An 18884-nucleotide genomic window follows, 5' to 3' on the forward strand; every position below is an offset into this window, starting at 1 on the left:
TCTAAAGTTAACTGCAAATGTTAATTATTAAACATAAACCAGACATATCCGCAAAGTTTTACAGAGTAAAAATAAATAAAACTAGTAAAACATAGTGTTGGTGTTAAATGTGAGTGTAAATAAGCAGCAGATTGTGTTGCAGAAGGAAGAGGTGATGACACACACACACAAGTGCATTTTAATTCATTTTATCGACGTAGATAGTGCTAATAATTGTACAAATGCTGTGTATTGGATCTAATAATGGACCAGGCACATAATTGGTCCATCCCTGGTGTGCTCAACAATGCGCTTCAGTTTTATTTATTCACACCAGCTGAACTAACATTTGTCCTTATTTGGGTTGTGTCAAATTAGAAAATGTTCAACCTGTGCCGTTAGCGTCACGGCGCTAAACCCAATGAGCAACATGATGACGTGATTAACATAATAGTATGTTTCTGTATAAACAGACTTAAGGAGCAACTTGTGTCTGATGAGCTGCGAACACTTGAAGATCGCATTTCAGTCGAGGGAGGTTGAAAACGCACACGGCACATTGCCTCTGTTCACCCGAGAGTTCATGATGTGTATTTTGGGTGATTCCAAGAGAAGATATGGAAAACTGAGACTCAAAGAAAACTAAAACTGTACCAATACGGCAACATCGAAAAGACGATGAAAGAACTCAGGTATAAAAAAAAAAAAAAAAAAAAAACGTAGACGAGGCAACATGCAAACAGGGAAACGTCATGGTAAATCTGACTACGGTGCAGCTTTGATACCACATATCCAGCCCCGTCTCCTGATTTTATTAGAGGTGTTACAGAGCAGGAGATGGTGCAGTTCTAACCTTCTACCTCTTATTGTTTAGCATTTGTTGGTGGTTGTCAAACCAGTTTAGATGCACATTACCATATGAGGTGGACTGGATTCACTATATTCATTTATTTCTCTGACAGTCACTCAATACTTCCACTGAGGAACATGTGCAGAGTGGAAGTTTTTTTTTCTATTTTTATTTAGTTTAGTTTTTGGTTCAGTTTGTTTGTTTCTTTGTTTGTTAACACTCTAGCAGCAAAACTATTGGTTGAATTCATATTAAACTGGGTTTATAGATTGCCAGTGAGCAAGAATAGTTGTCATTACGTTTTGGGAAAAGTAGGTTAAAATTAAAAGATTTTATGAATTTTTTTAAATCTTTTTTTTCCCCTATTTATTTATAATGGCTGAAAATTCAAATGTCTATAGCAGCAAAACTATTGGCTGAATTCATACCAAATTGGGTTTATAGATTGCCAGTGACCCAGAATTGATATGATTACATTTTAGGAAAAATAGGTCAAAGTTTATATTTTTTGTGAAATTTTAATTTTTTTTTCCCCATTTAATTATTTATATAAATATTTTTATTGAAAAGTATGGCACAACAATGACAAACTCAACAATCCAGGCATTACAAGTCTGACAGAAAAATATAATAGTCACTGTCCAACAACAACAACAACAAAAAAACCCTGAATTCAGAGCCACACTTTGCATTTTTCTTTTTTTTTTTTGAACAAGGTGTACAAGAACCAAACCCACAATGAAAATAAGAATAAAAATAAATACATAAATAAATAAAAAAAAATAAAAAGTTTTTTTTTTTTTACCCTGTAAACCAAAAGTAAAATCACATATGTACAAGAAAGAAAATTCTGTAGTAAAACAGATATGTGCTCATTTATTTATTCATTTTCTGAACCTGCAGTTGGGATAGGCTCCATGCAAAGAATATATATATATATATATATATATATATATATATATATATATATATATATATATGTATATATATATGTATATATAAATACCAAAAAACAAAAAAAAACAAAAAGCTAGACACACCCACACGCACTCACAAAAAAAAAAAAAAAAAAAAATAATAATAATAATAATTATAATGGGCAAAAATTCATATGTCTGTAGCAGAAAAACTATTGGTGGAATTCATACTGAATTGGGTTTATAGATTGCCACTGTTGCAGACTAGATGTTGTTACATTTTGGGAAAAGGAAGTCAAAGTTTAAATTTTTAATGAATTTTTATAATCTATTTTTTCTTCTGTCATTTACTTAAAATGGGCAGAATTTCAAATGTCTATAAAAACATCGATTTTGTTTCAATTTACGTCAGACTTGGCACATATACAGAGGCAGTTGATATGCTGACATCAGCACACATCGACATGATGACATCAAACTGGAGTGATGCCAAAATAAGCTACAATACATGCAAGGGGTGGGGTTTGTTGTGCCTGGCACCACTTGTTTAACCTTTATTTAAAAAGGAAAAATTTCATTTAGATTAAGAACCTCTTTTACAACAGCAAATACAACACACAGTTACAAGATTATACAGATAAAAAATATATAACTGACACGTTCAACAATAAACAGTTTGTAAAAATAAAATCTACAACCAGAGTAAGAAAAACGAGTGCAAGTTTTGGAGTCGGCCCCAAGAACTCTCAGTTCGAGCTCAAAGAAATTTACTCTGTTAGTTTCCAGTCTTTAGGAAGAGCGACACCTAGTGATAAAAATCAGTCTGAAAGTTCAATCTAGTGTTGACACTGGTCCAACTCCAGTCCATTCATTTTTCTATAGAAGTGGTGACATGTTGATCTCTTCTCTCAAACCAACCTGTTCTGGAGCTAATCCAGCTCTCTTGGTTTTATGAGCTAATATGTAAAATTCAGAGAGCTGTTTTCAATTCTCAACAGCCCAGAGCAGTGGCTCAGACCTCTGACTCGTCTGTTTTTATTCAGTTTTTCTATAATTTTCTACATCTGCATCCACTATTTTTGATTTAGAAGAACCCAGTTTTTTCTGGTTCATTTAAAGACCAGATTTGACATTTTCTTTATCTGAGAATGGATTGCTTTATTGAAGTTAAATCTATAAATGATGCTTTTACTGTGAGCACTAAAGACAGTCATTGTATTTAGCTTCAAGGGGATATTGTTTTCTATATATAATCACTACTAAACAAGTAAAGGTGTGTCAGTTTACTGTTGTTGAGGGTGTTTGTCAAGGTATTTATTTATATTTAAACTGATCATGTGGTCAGCAGTTAGTGGCAGCAGGGCGGACCTTTCTGTGCGGAATCTAATCTTGCCTGTAGGTGTGAATGTTTGTATATGTCAGCCCTATGATGAACCAGCAACACATGCAAGGTGAACCCTGCTTTCAACGATTGGTATCTGGGGTAGACTCTACCACCTCCACGACCCCCTCGAAGATTAACCCTGTAAAGCCTGAACCATTAAATCACTGACAGAATATTCCAGTTCTTTGAAACTGGAGCCTTTATTGGTCCTTCTGAACAACCAAATATATATTTTTTCAAATATCCATATCCATATATGAGTTTAAATTTTGTATCATATTTGATACATCGGGTCTCAGTGCTCAAATATTATTATTTTTGAACAAACAAAAACAATGTAACACAAACATCTCTAACAAATTGGTAATTCCTTTTCAAAATTGGCAAAGTTCTGCCTCCTTCCTCATTAATGACAATCTTGTATTGTAACTGGAAAGGCCTCTGGTGAATGAATTCCTCCCCCCTGGTGGATTATCACTGTATTGCATGTATCTAATTGTATACAACAGGTTTTTCAAGAAAAAAAAACATCACACTGATCATGTAGAGGGCTTCAAAACTCATGAATCAAATATGATACATTTGGCATTATAGGATTAAGCAGTTGAGAAAATGAATGAATAAATGACCCTGTATACATGGCCGGATAGAACTGTACTTTCAACTAAACTAATGTAAAGAGTCAAACATATTTGTTTACATAAATGATGAAACCTCTGAGTGTCAAAAAGCAACAAAAAGCAGCAGTCGCTCTCAGTGGATAGATAGTTTTGATGGTGAACCCCTTAAGGCCTGAATTTATGTACAAGTATATTGAAAACTAAATTATTTGTGTTTTTGCTTTCAAGAAGCTGCTAAGTACATAAAAAAAAAATCATACAAATTTGCCACAACAGGCTTAATGGTCAATAGCAATGAAAAAGTAATAAAACCAATTTTCACGTCTCAGGAGATGGAGATGGTTTTATTGATGCAACAGAATAATTTTCCTGACTAGGTACATATCGAATAAACCTGAACTGGCATTAGGGGAATACATATAATATTTAGGCTGATTCCATAATGGAAACAGTGTGATGCAAATTTGCGACAGCTGACATTAGGGGTTTAACCTCAATTTCATATTGATGTGCAGAGGCAAGTCACAATGTCTAATTTTCCAAAATGAAATGGCTTCTGTTATGGTTTACTTTTCTTTTCTTTTTTTTTTTTTTTTTATGAGAGGGGGGATAGCAAAGAGCTAAAGCAAAACACAAAGAGCCTGAGCCTGAATCATGAGGCATCAAAGGAGTAATGTTATAATGAAGACCTTTTTTTTTTTTATCTTCCAGAAGAATGAATTTCTCAGCTGAGGGAACACCGTGCCCTTTTAGCTTCACTCAAAGCCCTCAAAAGGGTAATTTCTCTGTGTGGAGAGCTTAAGTTTAAAATTGCCTTCCTGTGTGCGAGGCTTTTTCAGTCCTTTACTGTAGGATGTGTACTCTGTGCTTTTAGCTAAACTTGATTAAGCTGCTTTTGATCTGAGCCCAATATTATAAGCCAAAATGAGTTCATTTAAATTCTTTGTCAAAGTCATTTTCGCAGGCAGATGGTTGATTGGTATCCAAAGTAAGACCCTACTAATCACGCTTTTTATATGCTCCATAAGGTCCCATCCCAAATCTTTGTCCCAGATACTTACACTATTATCATTTAAGCAATTGTTTCGGAACATATTTCAAAGTGTCCTCGGGGGTTTGTGCTGATGAAGAAGCATGACGAGACAGGTGGGAACATGTCGCAGCAGGAGACTTTTCCTCTCTACTTCTGACACACAGTGTAGTTCTGCATTAATTAGTTGCAGCTAAATTTGCTATGTTTCCTACTGTGCAAGCTTGTGGTGAGGGATAGTGTTTACGCAGCAGGAAAACAAGGGAGGGCCTGTCTTCACCCTGCCAGTCATTGGATGCGGCTGACAGATGAGCAGAGACAAGAACTCCAGAGGCTCATTACCCAGAAGGTCTGACCACCGCTGCATAGATCACCACCTTTCCATCCTGCCACAGCCCAACACTGAGGTGACTGTTTACCAGCACCAAACTATGAGGTTTCAATCAGGTTTGGTTAGAAGAACAGTCTGTAAAGTTCTCAACTAAACTCTATGCCCATTGTTCATTATTTAGTTTTTCAGTTTAACTCAAGGGGGCAACAAATATGGTTTAAAAGTGAAGCCAGGGTGGAAAGAAAAAACGCTGATGGCCATTAAATACTGCGCCGAAAAGTCCTCCCATTGACTGACATTAGAATCTTCTCTGAAAGTAGTAAGTCACTTTTTAAGTGTGTGTGTGTGTGTGTGTGTGTGTGTGTGTGTGTGGGTGGAGGGGGGGGCTTAATATCAAATACCACATTAGCCCTGATTTTCTAATGCAACGCGATGTTCTAAGCATTCCTGTGTAATTTTTTTTTTAAATTTTCTTCCAAAACCCCCACCCCGAAAATTACTTTTTTAACTGTGAAAATTGCAACTTTCACAGCTTCTCCACTGTTTTGTCCAGTGCAATGTATAAATATGTTCATGATGGGCCATTTAATGATCTTGTAAGTGTCATATTGTATCGCAAGAGTACTTTGTACTATGAACAGTCTAATGTCAAGGTCATGTTGGAGGTTAAAGGTCAACAAAATGCCTTGTTTTTTCAAAAAATTCATACCATTCCGACATTTTATCAAATCTGTCCTCAGTTCTGTTCCCTCTGGTTTCCTGGTGGGATCCCCCAAGGCCTTTGGCCCTTTCAAAGCCACATTAGAGACTAAATATTGCAACATGTACATTCTATTTGAATTTGCTGCCATTAGTGTGGCGGAAAACACTAGCACACATTTAGGAGGGACTCACTAACACTTCATTCATTCATTCTTTTTCTGAACCCGCTTTATCCTCACTAGGTCACTTGGAGCCTATCCCAGCTACTTATGGGCGAAGGCAGGGTTCACCCTGGACATTTCATCACAGACTGATCAAATAGAGACAAACAACCACTGTCACATTCACACCTACGGGCAATTTAGATTAACCAATTAACCTATCAGTGCATGTGTTTGGATGGTGGGAGGAAGCCAGAGAGAACCCACGCAGACATGGGGAGAACATGCAAACTCCACACAGAAAGGTCCTATCCATCGACTGGTGTTGGAATCGAACCCAGGACCTTCTGTCTGTGAGGCACCAGTGCTATCCACTGCACCACTGTGTCACCCACAACGGGACATATACATGTAAATGTCAAAGTTATGTGAAACTACCGTTTGTTATTTTTGACATGTCTGTATGGAGAATACATGAGTAAATAGTTGTGTTTAATGTGTCTTATTGAATGTCAGTTGTTTGTGGTCAGTAGATGTGTTCTGAGGAGAGAACCTGAGCCCAACATTTGGAAGAACCCACATTAACAGCTTCATTCCATGAAATATGCATTTTTGACCATTTGGGTGACCTTTGACCTATAATTTGACCTTGACACTACACCTTTTGTAGTGCAAAGCACTCTGAAGACATGACATGTCTCACAAAAAAAACATGTAAGTGCCCAGCATGAGCAGATTGTTCCATTGTACTTTATCAAAAGTGAAGAAGGTTGGAAAGTTGCCAAAAAACCCACGTTTTCAGGGTTGAAAAAGTCATTTTTGGGGTAGGGGGGTTTTTGGGCTTGATCTGAAATTTTTTCACATTTTTGTATTCCCAAGACATGGGAGCATTAGAAAATCTGGCCTAAAGTTGAATCTGAAAAATTTCCTGAAATAAGCCCCCCCCCCCATTTTAAGGATTCATACAGGTCTTATTTGCTTCATTAATATTCTCTGCTTAGTGCATGGGCGGTGTTTTGTAAATTATTGCTCTTTTAACAAGTGGTGCCAGTCACAACAAACCCCGCCCCTCGCACGTACTGTAGCTTTTTATGGCATCGATCCAGCTGATGTCATCAAGTGTATGTGTGTGCCAACGTCAGCGTATCAACTGCCTCTATACACCACCAGTCAAAAGTTTGGACTCACCTGGTTTTTCTTTATTTTCACGACTATTTACATTGTAGATTCTCACTGAAGGCATCAAAACTATGAATGAACACACATGGAATTATGTAGTTAAAAAAGTGTGACCTAACTCAAAGCATGTTTTATATTTTAGATTTTTTAAAACAGCCACATTTTGCTTTTATTACTGCTTTGCACATTCTTGGCATTCTCTGGATGAGCTTCATGAGGTAGTCACCTGAAATGGTTTCCAACAGTCTTGAAGGAGTTTCCAGTGGCCATCTGTGGTCCATCTCATGTCATTTAAATGAGAAGGTGAGTCCAAACGTTTGACTGGTAGTTTGAAGTAAATTGAAACAAAAGTGGTGTTTTTATAGACATTTGAAATTTTGCCCATTATAAGTAAATAGAAAAAAAAAAGATTTTAAAAATTCATAAAAAATACGAAGTTTGTCCTACTTCTCCCAAGATGTAACCACATCTATTCTGGATCCCTGGCAATCTATAAACCCAATTTGGTATGAATTCAACCAATAGTTTTGCTGTTGGAGTGTTAACAAACAAAGAAACAGAGAAACAAACCAAACCAAAAGCAATACCCCTTGCCTTTCCTTCGGGGGGGGGGGGGGGGGGGGGGGGCAGGGTAATAAGATTGTAGGGGCTAATGGATACTTTAATGTCTGCCTGGTGTTGACTGAAGCTCACTTCCCTGTTGTGTTAGATTTTCGGACTGAATAAAATATTAGCCTTAATTAATCCATAAAGACCCAAACATCCACTGGCGACCAAAATAATTTACTGATATAAAATGTTAAATTACTGTTAATCCTGTCAATACGTGTAAATAATTGGTGTAAAATGCAGTGTGTCATCTTTTCTTGCTCATCAGATATGACCCATTCGGACGTTTAGATGCTCCGTAGTGAACGAGGAAAACTGCTATCTTCTAAAACATCGATTCACCAGTAAAACCCATGGAGTTTGATAAATGACAGTGGTTGCAGACAGTCAGTAAATGATATATTTTATTGAAAAAAATCACTTTTTCTCCCGTTTTCTCTATTTTTGATATAATAACCGTCAACTTTAATCTGAGCCTTCGAGAACATGGACATGATTTTCACTACAAAATGCTAAATACAGAGCATAATATTAGAATAAATGGTGATAAATCACTTAAGAAAGGTTAAGATTGAGGAAAAAATCATTTGAGAACTGCCACATAAGTAGTATTGGGTCTTTATGGGTTCAAGACCTCTGATTTATGACTCATGTCTCCAACCTAAATCCTTGGTAGCATGAAAAACTATCCATCCATCCATTGTTTGGACTGTTTAGACCTTGTGAGGGTTGCGGGAGGTTTTGCAGCCTATCCCATCTACCTACGGATGAAGGAGGGGTACATCCTGGACTTTTTGCCACTTCACTGACAGGCTGACGTATAGAGACAAACAACCATTTATTGTCACATTCACACAAACGGATGACTTACATTGACCAAATAACCTATTACGGTGTATGTCTTTGGATGGTGGGAGGAAGCTGGAGTACCTGGAGAGAAGTCCCACCACCACCACCACCCTACTGCACCACATGGTCAGTTAATTGGAACACTCACAACAGCAGTAAAATGAAGGTCTTTAATTTACTTAGTAAAGCTACGACCCAAAACAGGAAGCTGAAAACTGTGACTTTCTTCAGCGTTCAGAGTAAAAACATCATTAGGGATGCACCGATACCACTTTGTTCCAGACCGAGTACGAGTACTTACATTTGAGTACTTGCCGACACCGAGTACCAATACTAGTACTTAATAATCCCATTCCAGTTCTTATTTCCTTTTGTAAATGTGCTTTATTGTCGTTGTCATTAGTCTGACTGGAAAAAAAGTGCTGCTACTGACATTTAATGTGTTGGAATGAGCGTTTCTCAATTAATCCACCAGGGGGCGCCACTCTGAATTAACCATACTGGACAAATACCACGAAGAAGAGTAAAGTTTTTTGAGAGGAAGAAGAAGAAAATCAGTAATAACAAACATGGAGACGACAGAGGTAACACTAATGTGATACTAATATTGTAGCGTTTTCACTGGTAAGGTTTAACAGCTTAGCTTCAGCAGGTAGAGAAAGGAGAAATGAGCGATAAGTTTCGTTTTCACTTCCGCTAGCGGCGGTCCGCACTGCTCCGTACTCCCGGTGGTTTTCTCCGTCTGGGTACTCATCCGCCAGCACCTGGAAAATGGACGGAATGTACGCAGAGGACGGACAGAACACTGCGTCCGTATCTGTCTGTGTCTTTAACGTTACTTGCAGTCAGCGCTACTTTTATCACCATCATTTATTTTGAAAAATCTCCACACTTTTCACACTCCCCACACATTATTCCTCCTCCTTGTACCTGCTGCTCTGAACTGTGAATGTCACACGGCCGTAAGTGGTATCAGTGCATTTGTATCAGATTACTTTTACGAGTACGAATACGAGTATGCACACTGAGTATCGGAGCTGATGCTCAATACTCGTATCGGTATCAGAGCATCCCTAAACATCATTTCTACTTTTAATTTCCGTAAAATGATCCATTCTCAGATAAAGAGGAAGTGAAAAAGCCTCAGTACCTGTATGTCAGAATATTAAACCTGACGATTGGAACTAAATTACTGTTCGTTTCTGCTATGAAGAGTCAAAATGTCTGCATAACATAAACCTTTTTATCGTCACTTTTGGCAAAACCATTTCCACTGACAACCTATCCTGCACCAAATAGACATGGATAACAACTAGAGCGAACACTATGGAACATTTAGCGGCTTAAAAGCCAAGATTGGACTTGCATTCAGCAGGTGTCTCCAAATGAATGCTAATGCTGCTCTGTACCTGCTGGGTGAACAACTGTTTGCTAACACTAGTCTACAGCTGTTTTCCACTGGCCTCAGGTGGCAAAAAAAACACTTCATGTAGATTTGAGTGCATATAAATACTACATAAAAACGGCATTTCATTGATATTCCAGGTGAATGAGAGTTATAAAGTGCTCTTGTCAGAAATCCGTCGACTCAGACAAGGCCAGTAGAGTTAACTCCCACTGGAGTAGTTTCCAAAAATCTCGGATGGAGGTACGATAAAAGTGGCGGACAAAGAGAAATATGAGGCAGCAGATGCACAAATAATGACCATGAAAGACAGAACTAATATCCTTGACCAAGTCAGATAACACTGTGGAATTGTGGGGTTTTAAAGTTTAAAAAGGTTCAAGTTGGGTGTGCAGAGTAACCTTCAACTCAGATGACAGCATGAAAAAAAAGAAAAAACGCAGCCATGTGGAGTGGACTTTGTTAGCTTACAAAGAACCTTTTTTAGATAAAATACCTTCGGCTTGAGTATCTGTGAGTCCTGCAGAATTTAACGTTGGCCTTGTGCGGTGGAGCGAAACTTCATAATGATTGAGTGTGGTTGTATTAGGGTGACGCACCTCTATAACACCAAGGTCAGTGCTACTGGCAGATGGGGAAGTTATCATTTGTCAGTCAACAATCACCAGGAGACCACAGAGCAGGTCGTCTGAGACTCCACAGAGGGGGACGACACACTGCACATATTCACCCCCACATCACGCTTGCATGCACACAGTCCCATCATGCCTGTTATTGCGATTATTTATCACAGAAGGTTTTTTTTTTTTTAATCTCTGAGCGATAAACTGAACATGTGGATTAGAAGTGAAAAACAGCACTGAGAAGAAAAATGATATCGGCTAAAATTTGCTTAGAGGTCTTATTTCTGTCTTTGTGCATAAGAAATCAATAGAAGTGAATCCCCAAAGGAACTTTGTGTTGGTAAATGCAAGTTATACAAATGTACAGGATTTCAGTTCTGTTGCAACATGTTGATGGTCATATGAACTATGTTTTCAGCTCAAAAATGTCCAATTTCATCACAATTAATGCTATATTTTCATGTCACAAATGGCCAAGTTATATTTTAACTGAATTTACCTGAAAAACAAATACTCTATTCTTTTAGATTTCCCAATTTTTCTTACAAGATTATATACTACATATCACATGTTTTATTTTTACAGGTTGCAATATGGAGTATGGTGCTGATCCATCCTGCTTATGTTATGCCAATACATACATTAAGAATGTCACACGTCACTTTTTAAATCAACAGTTTTCTAATAATAAGCATTTTTTATAAAGAAATTATAATTCTATATTGTTATTTCCTCTTTAGTATGATGATAAACTATACAATAAATAATTCTGATACTAGTTTTTGCACAGGGATCATTAGTGTAAACGGTGACATGGCTGCCGAGCATCAGTATGATGGGATCTGTAACAACCATGTCACATCCGTCCACTGCCACATTTTGTGTTTTTGTGTCAGCTGTTATTGTTTTAGATCCACAATACTAACATTTATGAATAAGAGGAGAATTAGCAATAGTAAGTATATAAGTTTATTTCTAATAAAGTACTGGTACTGACCAGATCATCATGGGTAATGTCACGTCCGTCCACCAGCAAAAGTTTTCACATACACGTGCTATTCCAAATCCAATATTTCTGAAAATATAGCTTCCACTGTCAAATAATATCAGTAGTCCGTGCACAAATGGATTAGCATTATTTCAACACAGTTCTATACATTTCTTACAACTTTTTTTTTTTTCGACAAAAATGGCCACTCATTTGACCCCCTAAGTAAATTTTAGCTGACATATAAAAAAAAGCTATTATCTGTGTATCCGTGGAAGTCAGGGACACCTACCCTCTGCTCCTGCGTAGCTACGAAAGTCTGGAAACCAGGAGCGACGCCGAAACCCAGCTCGTGAACGAAAGGGGGCTCAGCCTGGCTGTGGATCTGCACCCGAACACCTGCCTCGAAGGCTGTATCCTCTGTAAAGAAGACAGATGGGTGTTAGCTGATGTATGCACCCCATGAACAAACAGAAATGTGGAAAGAATAAACAAGTTTGAAACGTATTTGGCTTTTTGACTGGTGCTGATAAAATGTTCAGAGAATGAGGCAAAAAAAAAAAGTGTTTACACTCAACAGATGCTGCTCAGAGAGTTTAACATTCGTGTTTGAAATGAGTTTGAGCTCCAGACTTAAAGGTTTTAAAGTTTTTTTATTATAACACATATTTCCAGAGACGTGCCATCCCATTTGTCTTCACTTCAAACACAGGTAGTAAAAGCAGTCGTGGTGCTGACTCCATAGATGAAAAGGACCTTTATCGTGCCATTCAGAGCACTTTTATGCACGCACACACTCAGGCAAGGGCAAAGAGAGCCATAACATTTATGGGAAAAGAGAGAGCGCTCTGTGGAAATCAATACTGTTCCTTCTCCATGTCCTCACACTCATTGGGGTGCTCCCGGACATTCAATCAAGGCTTCTCACTGCAGCCGATCAGCCGGACACCTCAGGGTGTTTGAAACCAAGAGACTCATTCAGGTCAGATGATCCACACAAACACACAGTATCACCCAACTAGGCAACAGTCATCAATCCAACAGCTGCAGCAACTGATAGGCCAGCAACTCGGATCACACAGGGTGGAACAACCCTCACTTAAGAAAACATATAGAAACCACACTGGAAACACTCCACCGCAAATAGAAACTGTGCATTAGGTTTTTGTTTTTTTTTTTGGTTTGTCTGTTTTTTATTAAGTGATGCAGTACATAACAAAACATGTGAAATACATGACAACAAATAAGACAAAAAAAATAGATACTAATTACATAGTCATCATTATACATTGGTGTGTGTAAGTAAAATGGAAGAAAAGACAAAGGAATTGATAAAAACAACAAATTATAATTTTTAAAAAATCATTATCATTACCAGCAGTGATAATAACAGTGATGATATTAACAGATATCATAATGAGCAAAAATAAATAACTAAATAACCAATTTAAACTAAAATAATAATAATAATAATAATAATAATAATAATAATAATAATAATAATAATAATAATAATTACAGCCGGATAATGAGTATTGATAAAAATTGATAATGTTGTGGTTGTACAGGGGTTGCCTCTTACAGAGACAAATATCAATGGTCATTTGTTTTCAGGCACATTGCTGAGAAAACTGAATAAATAAATAAATTGAGGGGTGGGGGTGGGGGTGGGGGTGGGAAATCAATTTTAAAAAGTAGAGAAGTGTGGAACAATTGATGGTTAAAAAGCAAATAAGGAGACAAAAAAAAAAGTTAAGGCTGTAGAAAATTAACCGGGGGGGACCAGATGGACAGGGGTTCTGTTGTGGACTGTTCTGTGGGAATTGGTGGGTTTTCCAAGGAGATGTACTCATTGAGTAAATTATTATTATTATTATTATTATTATTATTATTATTATTATTATTATTATAACCTTTATTTTATCAGGAAAAAAAAGCTTACTGAGATTAAAAATCTCTTTTTCAAGAGTATCCTGGCAGCGGAAGTTACACAAAATGGAAATCACATCCATACATCCACACTAATATACATAAACACAATGAAAGTCAGTACTAAAAACAAACTTAAAACTGATAAGAACATACATATAAAACATCACCATTATTTTAAAAGGTACTAAAAGTATAACAACAATCTTCCTTAAATGCATCTCAAGGCCGAACCCAATTCAAACAAATAGAAAAAAAACATCTACACCCATATTTGTCCTTTTCCCGTTCATTTAAAATGACTTTGAATGTATTAAAAAAAGACCAGTTCCTTCAGTTTAATGTCCTTCTGTAGGTTGTTCCAGGCAGTGGGAGCAGAATATTTAAATAGATGTTTCCATCGTGTGATCCATGTATTGTTTTTGGATTTCTGGCTCTTGCAGATGGTTGTTTTACTAATGGTTATGGCTATTAGAGGGGTCATTCAATGGCAATTCAACCAATGGTCCCCACATGACCCCCTCAGAAAATTCTGAAAAAAATTCACACTTGTTCACCCACCAGATAAATGAACACATCCAAAATTTTAATGTCACATCTGTAATAGTTTAGCAGATACAGCCCTTTGAAAATTAATGTTTTGGGTTTTTTTTGGGTTTTTTTAAATTTTGCAAATTTGCTTTTCGGCCAACTTTGAGGAGCTATGTCTCCGTAGGTATTCAAGCCACACTGCTGAAACTTTCTGTCTGGGCTGAAATCCCCCTGAAAAGACCAAATTTTGCATCAAAATAATTGTAAGTGCCTTCATGCTTGGTCCATGAGGCCTTGAAATCAGGCCAAAAGGCTAATTTTTCCAAATGTTCTCTCTCTTCAGGCTTGCACTGTGCCAGAATGGATGAATGTAGAGACTGAATTTTTTGTCAAGATGCAACAATATACTGCAAAAAGATGACATTTCAATGACAAGTGTTGCTGTGAGGCAATGAATAAAATGGGTGGATTTCAATTTTTCACAAAAATACTCTTTATTTGAGCACCCACATTACCATGTGGACAGTTAAAGAACATTTGGGAATTTTTACCATGTCTTCATATATGTTTCAAGATGTGCACAAAATTTTAGCTTTGGGATAGAACTGGTTCTATTTTTAATATTTTTTTTTTACTGCATGACTATATTTTCTTCAAATTGTATACAAACATAGGTATAAATGGCATTTTTAACAGTATAATGGCATTGATTATTGCACAAGTTATGATAATACTTGAGATATTTGAACTAGGATGTGGAATTGCATGATGGTTCAGATAGAATAATTATAGATTTCCCAGAACTGGCTCAGGTTGATGCCTGTAGTAGAGACTTCTCGGAAATTGGATGGAGCTGGTCTGTTGACCCAATTTCACCAGGGTCAATGACATAAATGTAGCTAAGATTTCCCAGAAAGCCTGTTTGTTTTGATAATGTCTTTCTGTGACATTCATCCATTAAGATCAATCCAACAACACATTTTTCCTCCATGATGAATAAGTTTGTTCAGGATTATGAATAGAATTCCCAAAATTAGGCCAGCATCATAAAAATTCTGGGAAATCTTAGCTACTGCCACTTTATTTCACTGATGCTGCTGCTACATGCACCATCATTTTAACTGTACTGTTGATGCATACTGTGCAATTTTGTACATATTAAGAATCTTTTTTAATTTTGCCCATTTTTATAGTAGTTTCATTCTACTCTACTTACCATTTTTATATTCTTTTTTTTTTTTTTATCTTTCTTTCTTATGCTACAAAACTGAGACCTGGTAACTATATTTCGTTCTATCATGTACCATTGATCGAATGACAATAAAGCTGAGTCTGAGTCTAATAAGCAAAAGCACCAAAAATATGAAGAGTTAACCTACTTTTGTTGTGTTCCCGAAAAGGAAAATTGGCCATGACTATTTTTTGGCATAGGAAACAAATAGCCGTTCACCAGTGTGCTTGTGAGTCAAACCACATGATTAAAATACAAAAACTCTTAACCTTTTAAACTGTGGGACATTTGTTTCCAGTTGGAATCATTTCAATATAACACAAAACAATGGATTAAGCGATAGCAGAAGCGTCAAAACACAAGTTGAAATTATTGCTTCATTATGCAACCTTTAGTTTGAACCTTATTTTTGGCTCACTCTGAGTTTTAGTGGAAGAGAAATAATATTTATATTGTTGATCTGTTTAGTGTTAGCTTAGTGCTGCAAAGTTCATCCCATTGGTCTGTTGTTTTATAAAATTATTCATGACACACTGGTCTCAGACTGTTAGCATGTTTTAGATGTTGGCCCATTGAACTGCTTGTTGTTTGAGTTGTGTTCTGTTTTCTGACAGTTGGTTTTGTTGACTTTTTAGCGGACTGTCTTCTGGTTATGTGGATGTATAGAATGTGTATATTGCTACAAACATCGTGTATTACCATGGCAACAGAGACGTAGCAGTGGGAAAAGAGGCTAAAGCACTGCAAAAGTCCAAATCTTACCAAGTGTATTTTTCTCATTTGTAGTCAAAATATCTCATCACACTTAAAATCAGACATAATCACCTAAAGAGCAACTTTTCAGTGAGTTATAAGAACTTATTCTTAGACAATAGACCTTGAAAATCGTATTTCAAGAAATCTTATCAAGATAATTTCACTTGTTCCATTGGCAGTTTTTTTTTTTTTTTTTTTGCTTAAATTGAGAAAAAATTGAAAATTGGATTAAGCAAAAAAAAAAAAAAAAAAAAAAAAACTGCCAGTGGAACAAGTGAAAATTATCTTGGAAAAATTCCTCTAAATAAGATTTTCAAGATCTATCATCGAAGAATAAGTTCTTATATCTGACTGAAACGTTACTCTTTAGGTGATTTTGTCTTATTTTAAGTGTGATGGGACATTTTGGCTAGAAATAAGAAAAATACACTTTGTAAGAATTTGATTTTTTGCAGTAAGTAGTTATGATTCAATTAATGTCAACTAAAAATTAAGCAAAATGCCACTTAAGTGAGTTTCAGTGAAGTGGTTTGGGCAGCGCTATGTCACCAATAGGTGGTGCTGTAGGTTACATTACACATGGCTCTAATGGGCAGAGTAGAAGAAGTCAAGCATTCTGCTGCATAATGTTATGTTTTTAATCACAGATGAAGACCAATTCTGTTTCCTCATCAGTCCACACCGACTGTTGGACCAGACATGTTTTTACAAATAACTGGGATATATCCAAGAGCAATATATGATCAGTTAAGTCAGTTAAACGTTTGCAATTTCAGAATTTATTTGGAAAAGGTAGTTCCTTCTCCTCTTTGTGCATTTATCATTTTATAGATGAATGTCAAAAACTACCTAAAGCAAAATTTTTTGGGAAATTTGGGAAGTTTTTTATCTGCAGTTTTGCCATTCCTATAAATATGCCTTAAAAGAGTGATATTTTGCTTTTTAAAAAAATGGGATTATGCATTTTAAAACATTTCCCTGTGGTCTACATAAACTGTAAAGGCTCTGCTTGGGTCTGAATTCTTCATTCATTCAACTCCACAGGTCCATCTTCAACCCTATTTCTGAGTAATGACACCAGAAAGGTGGTTTTGAGCCACTTCACACTAAGGTTCTAATAGTTTTGGATTTTTCATCATAGTTTAGTTTTATTTAGTTTTGACTTTTTTTTCTCTAATTCAGTTAGTTTTAATTAGTTTTTAGAGCAGGTTTGCTAGTTTTTATTATTTTTGGTTATTTTCTAAATGCTTAGTTTTAGTTCAGTTTTAGTTTTTTTTATATATCTTTTCTCTTCTTCGCCGTCAAATTCAAATAAATCCCAGACAGGACTCTGCTGTTTTCTCCCAACTTTAGTCTCCATGTTTCCAGGTAGAGTGGGAACGAGAAGACGACTCTAAACGACAAGTGACGAGAAGTGAAAGACCGTTAAATATCATATGGTGCCAGTAGCTAAAATTGCTTGAGGGAAATAAATCAATTTCATATCAATCCGACATTGACAAAGACAAAAACAAAAGGAATTTTATCCATTATTTTTATCCGTTTTAGTTAGTTTTGTAAGCACACAATACAGTTTCAGTTAGTTATCATTTTTTTCTTTTAATTATAGTTTTTATTTATTTCAGTTAACGAAAATGTTTTTACAATTCTAGTTTTCGTCATTTCGTTAGTTTTAACGATAATAACCTTGCTTCACGCCCCACCCCCTGCAGGTTGTTGACCATGTTTTCTGTCCCGTTCAGCCACTTGTGCTCGTTAATACAACCAACAACTGAACATTTTAGGTAATTGTCTCGAAGTTTGGACATATTTTCAGTTTTTACTACAACCGCTGCTGCTGATAAACAATTATGTCGTACTCGGACAACTGTTCGTCGGAAGTCTTGGCCTAATATGTACAAATGTTGTGATGTAACTAGTTATAAAACGTAACAAATTAAGCAGGAATTAAAACAGGTTGTAGAAATCCACTTGATTTTTGCCAAAATGAATATAAAGCTAGCTTTGCAGATCCTGGAGGGTTCAAATTCAAACTTTATGAACTATTAGGTTCCAAATACACACATAAATGTACCAAAGACTAATAAAAATGGGTTTAGCAAAATATGACCCCTTTAAATACATATATTGAAACACAATAACGAGGCAGTAAAATGTTCCATGTTAGTTTGACTATTATATAAGACGTTTCCGATTCATTTTACTGTTGCATGATTATATTCCTGAAATCAAGTTTCTGGGCTATAATGGTTTTACCCCGAACACCACTGCCGGATCCACCACATCCTTCGTGTGAATGCGATAACTAGGACAGATTTGGTTGGATTTCTTTTCCCTTGATAACCAACATAGAGGACCCCTAGTGGAAGAACCCTATCAATTTCAGCTTCTCTAAGACTATTATAAGTCATCCAAATGGGGGCACTTCAGTTAAAAATCAGTTTTTTTGGACATAAATCAAGCAATAATAGGCCGATTAAGATAAAATCTGGTTCATATTGATTGTCTTACAAATGTCCATTTTTTCGCTACCATCCAGAGTTCAGATGGTGTCATTTTCATTCACTAGGTGGAGTTTTGAAGGGGAAAATTGATTCTCTGACCATTATTCTGCTCCTATCAGGTGGATGTAGCTCAAACTGAGATCATATCGATTGTCTAATAATTATCGTGGATAGATTTTTATATAGCAGAAGATTGGGGGGATTTTGGAGATAAAGCTTTGCGGTCGGCCTCTGACAGTGTAAGCCTCATTGTACATGCATTTTACTGCCCTAGATGTTTAACCCTTTAGAACCCCTAAGGTCATT

The 18884-nt window shown here is 36.3% G+C and overlaps 1 protein-coding gene across 3 annotated transcripts in view; it reads right to left on the reverse strand.

The window, feature by feature from the left end:
- asic2 (acid-sensing (proton-gated) ion channel 2) overlaps positions 1–18884 on the reverse strand; it is an 862844-nt gene that overhangs the window by 60722 nt on the left and 783238 nt on the right. For all 3 annotated transcript variants that reach the window (XM_030141224.1, XM_030141222.1, XM_030141223.1), the window contains one exon: positions 11920–12047. In XM_030141224.1, the coding sequence (XP_029997084.1) occupies positions 11920–12047 (128 nt within the window). The remainder of the gene's footprint in view (positions 1–11919; positions 12048–18884) is intronic.

This window comes from Sphaeramia orbicularis, chromosome 8 (assembly GCF_902148855.1).
Source record: "Sphaeramia orbicularis chromosome 8, fSphaOr1.1, whole genome shotgun sequence".
NCBI lineage: Eukaryota > Metazoa > Chordata > Actinopteri > Kurtiformes > Apogonidae > Sphaeramia > Sphaeramia orbicularis.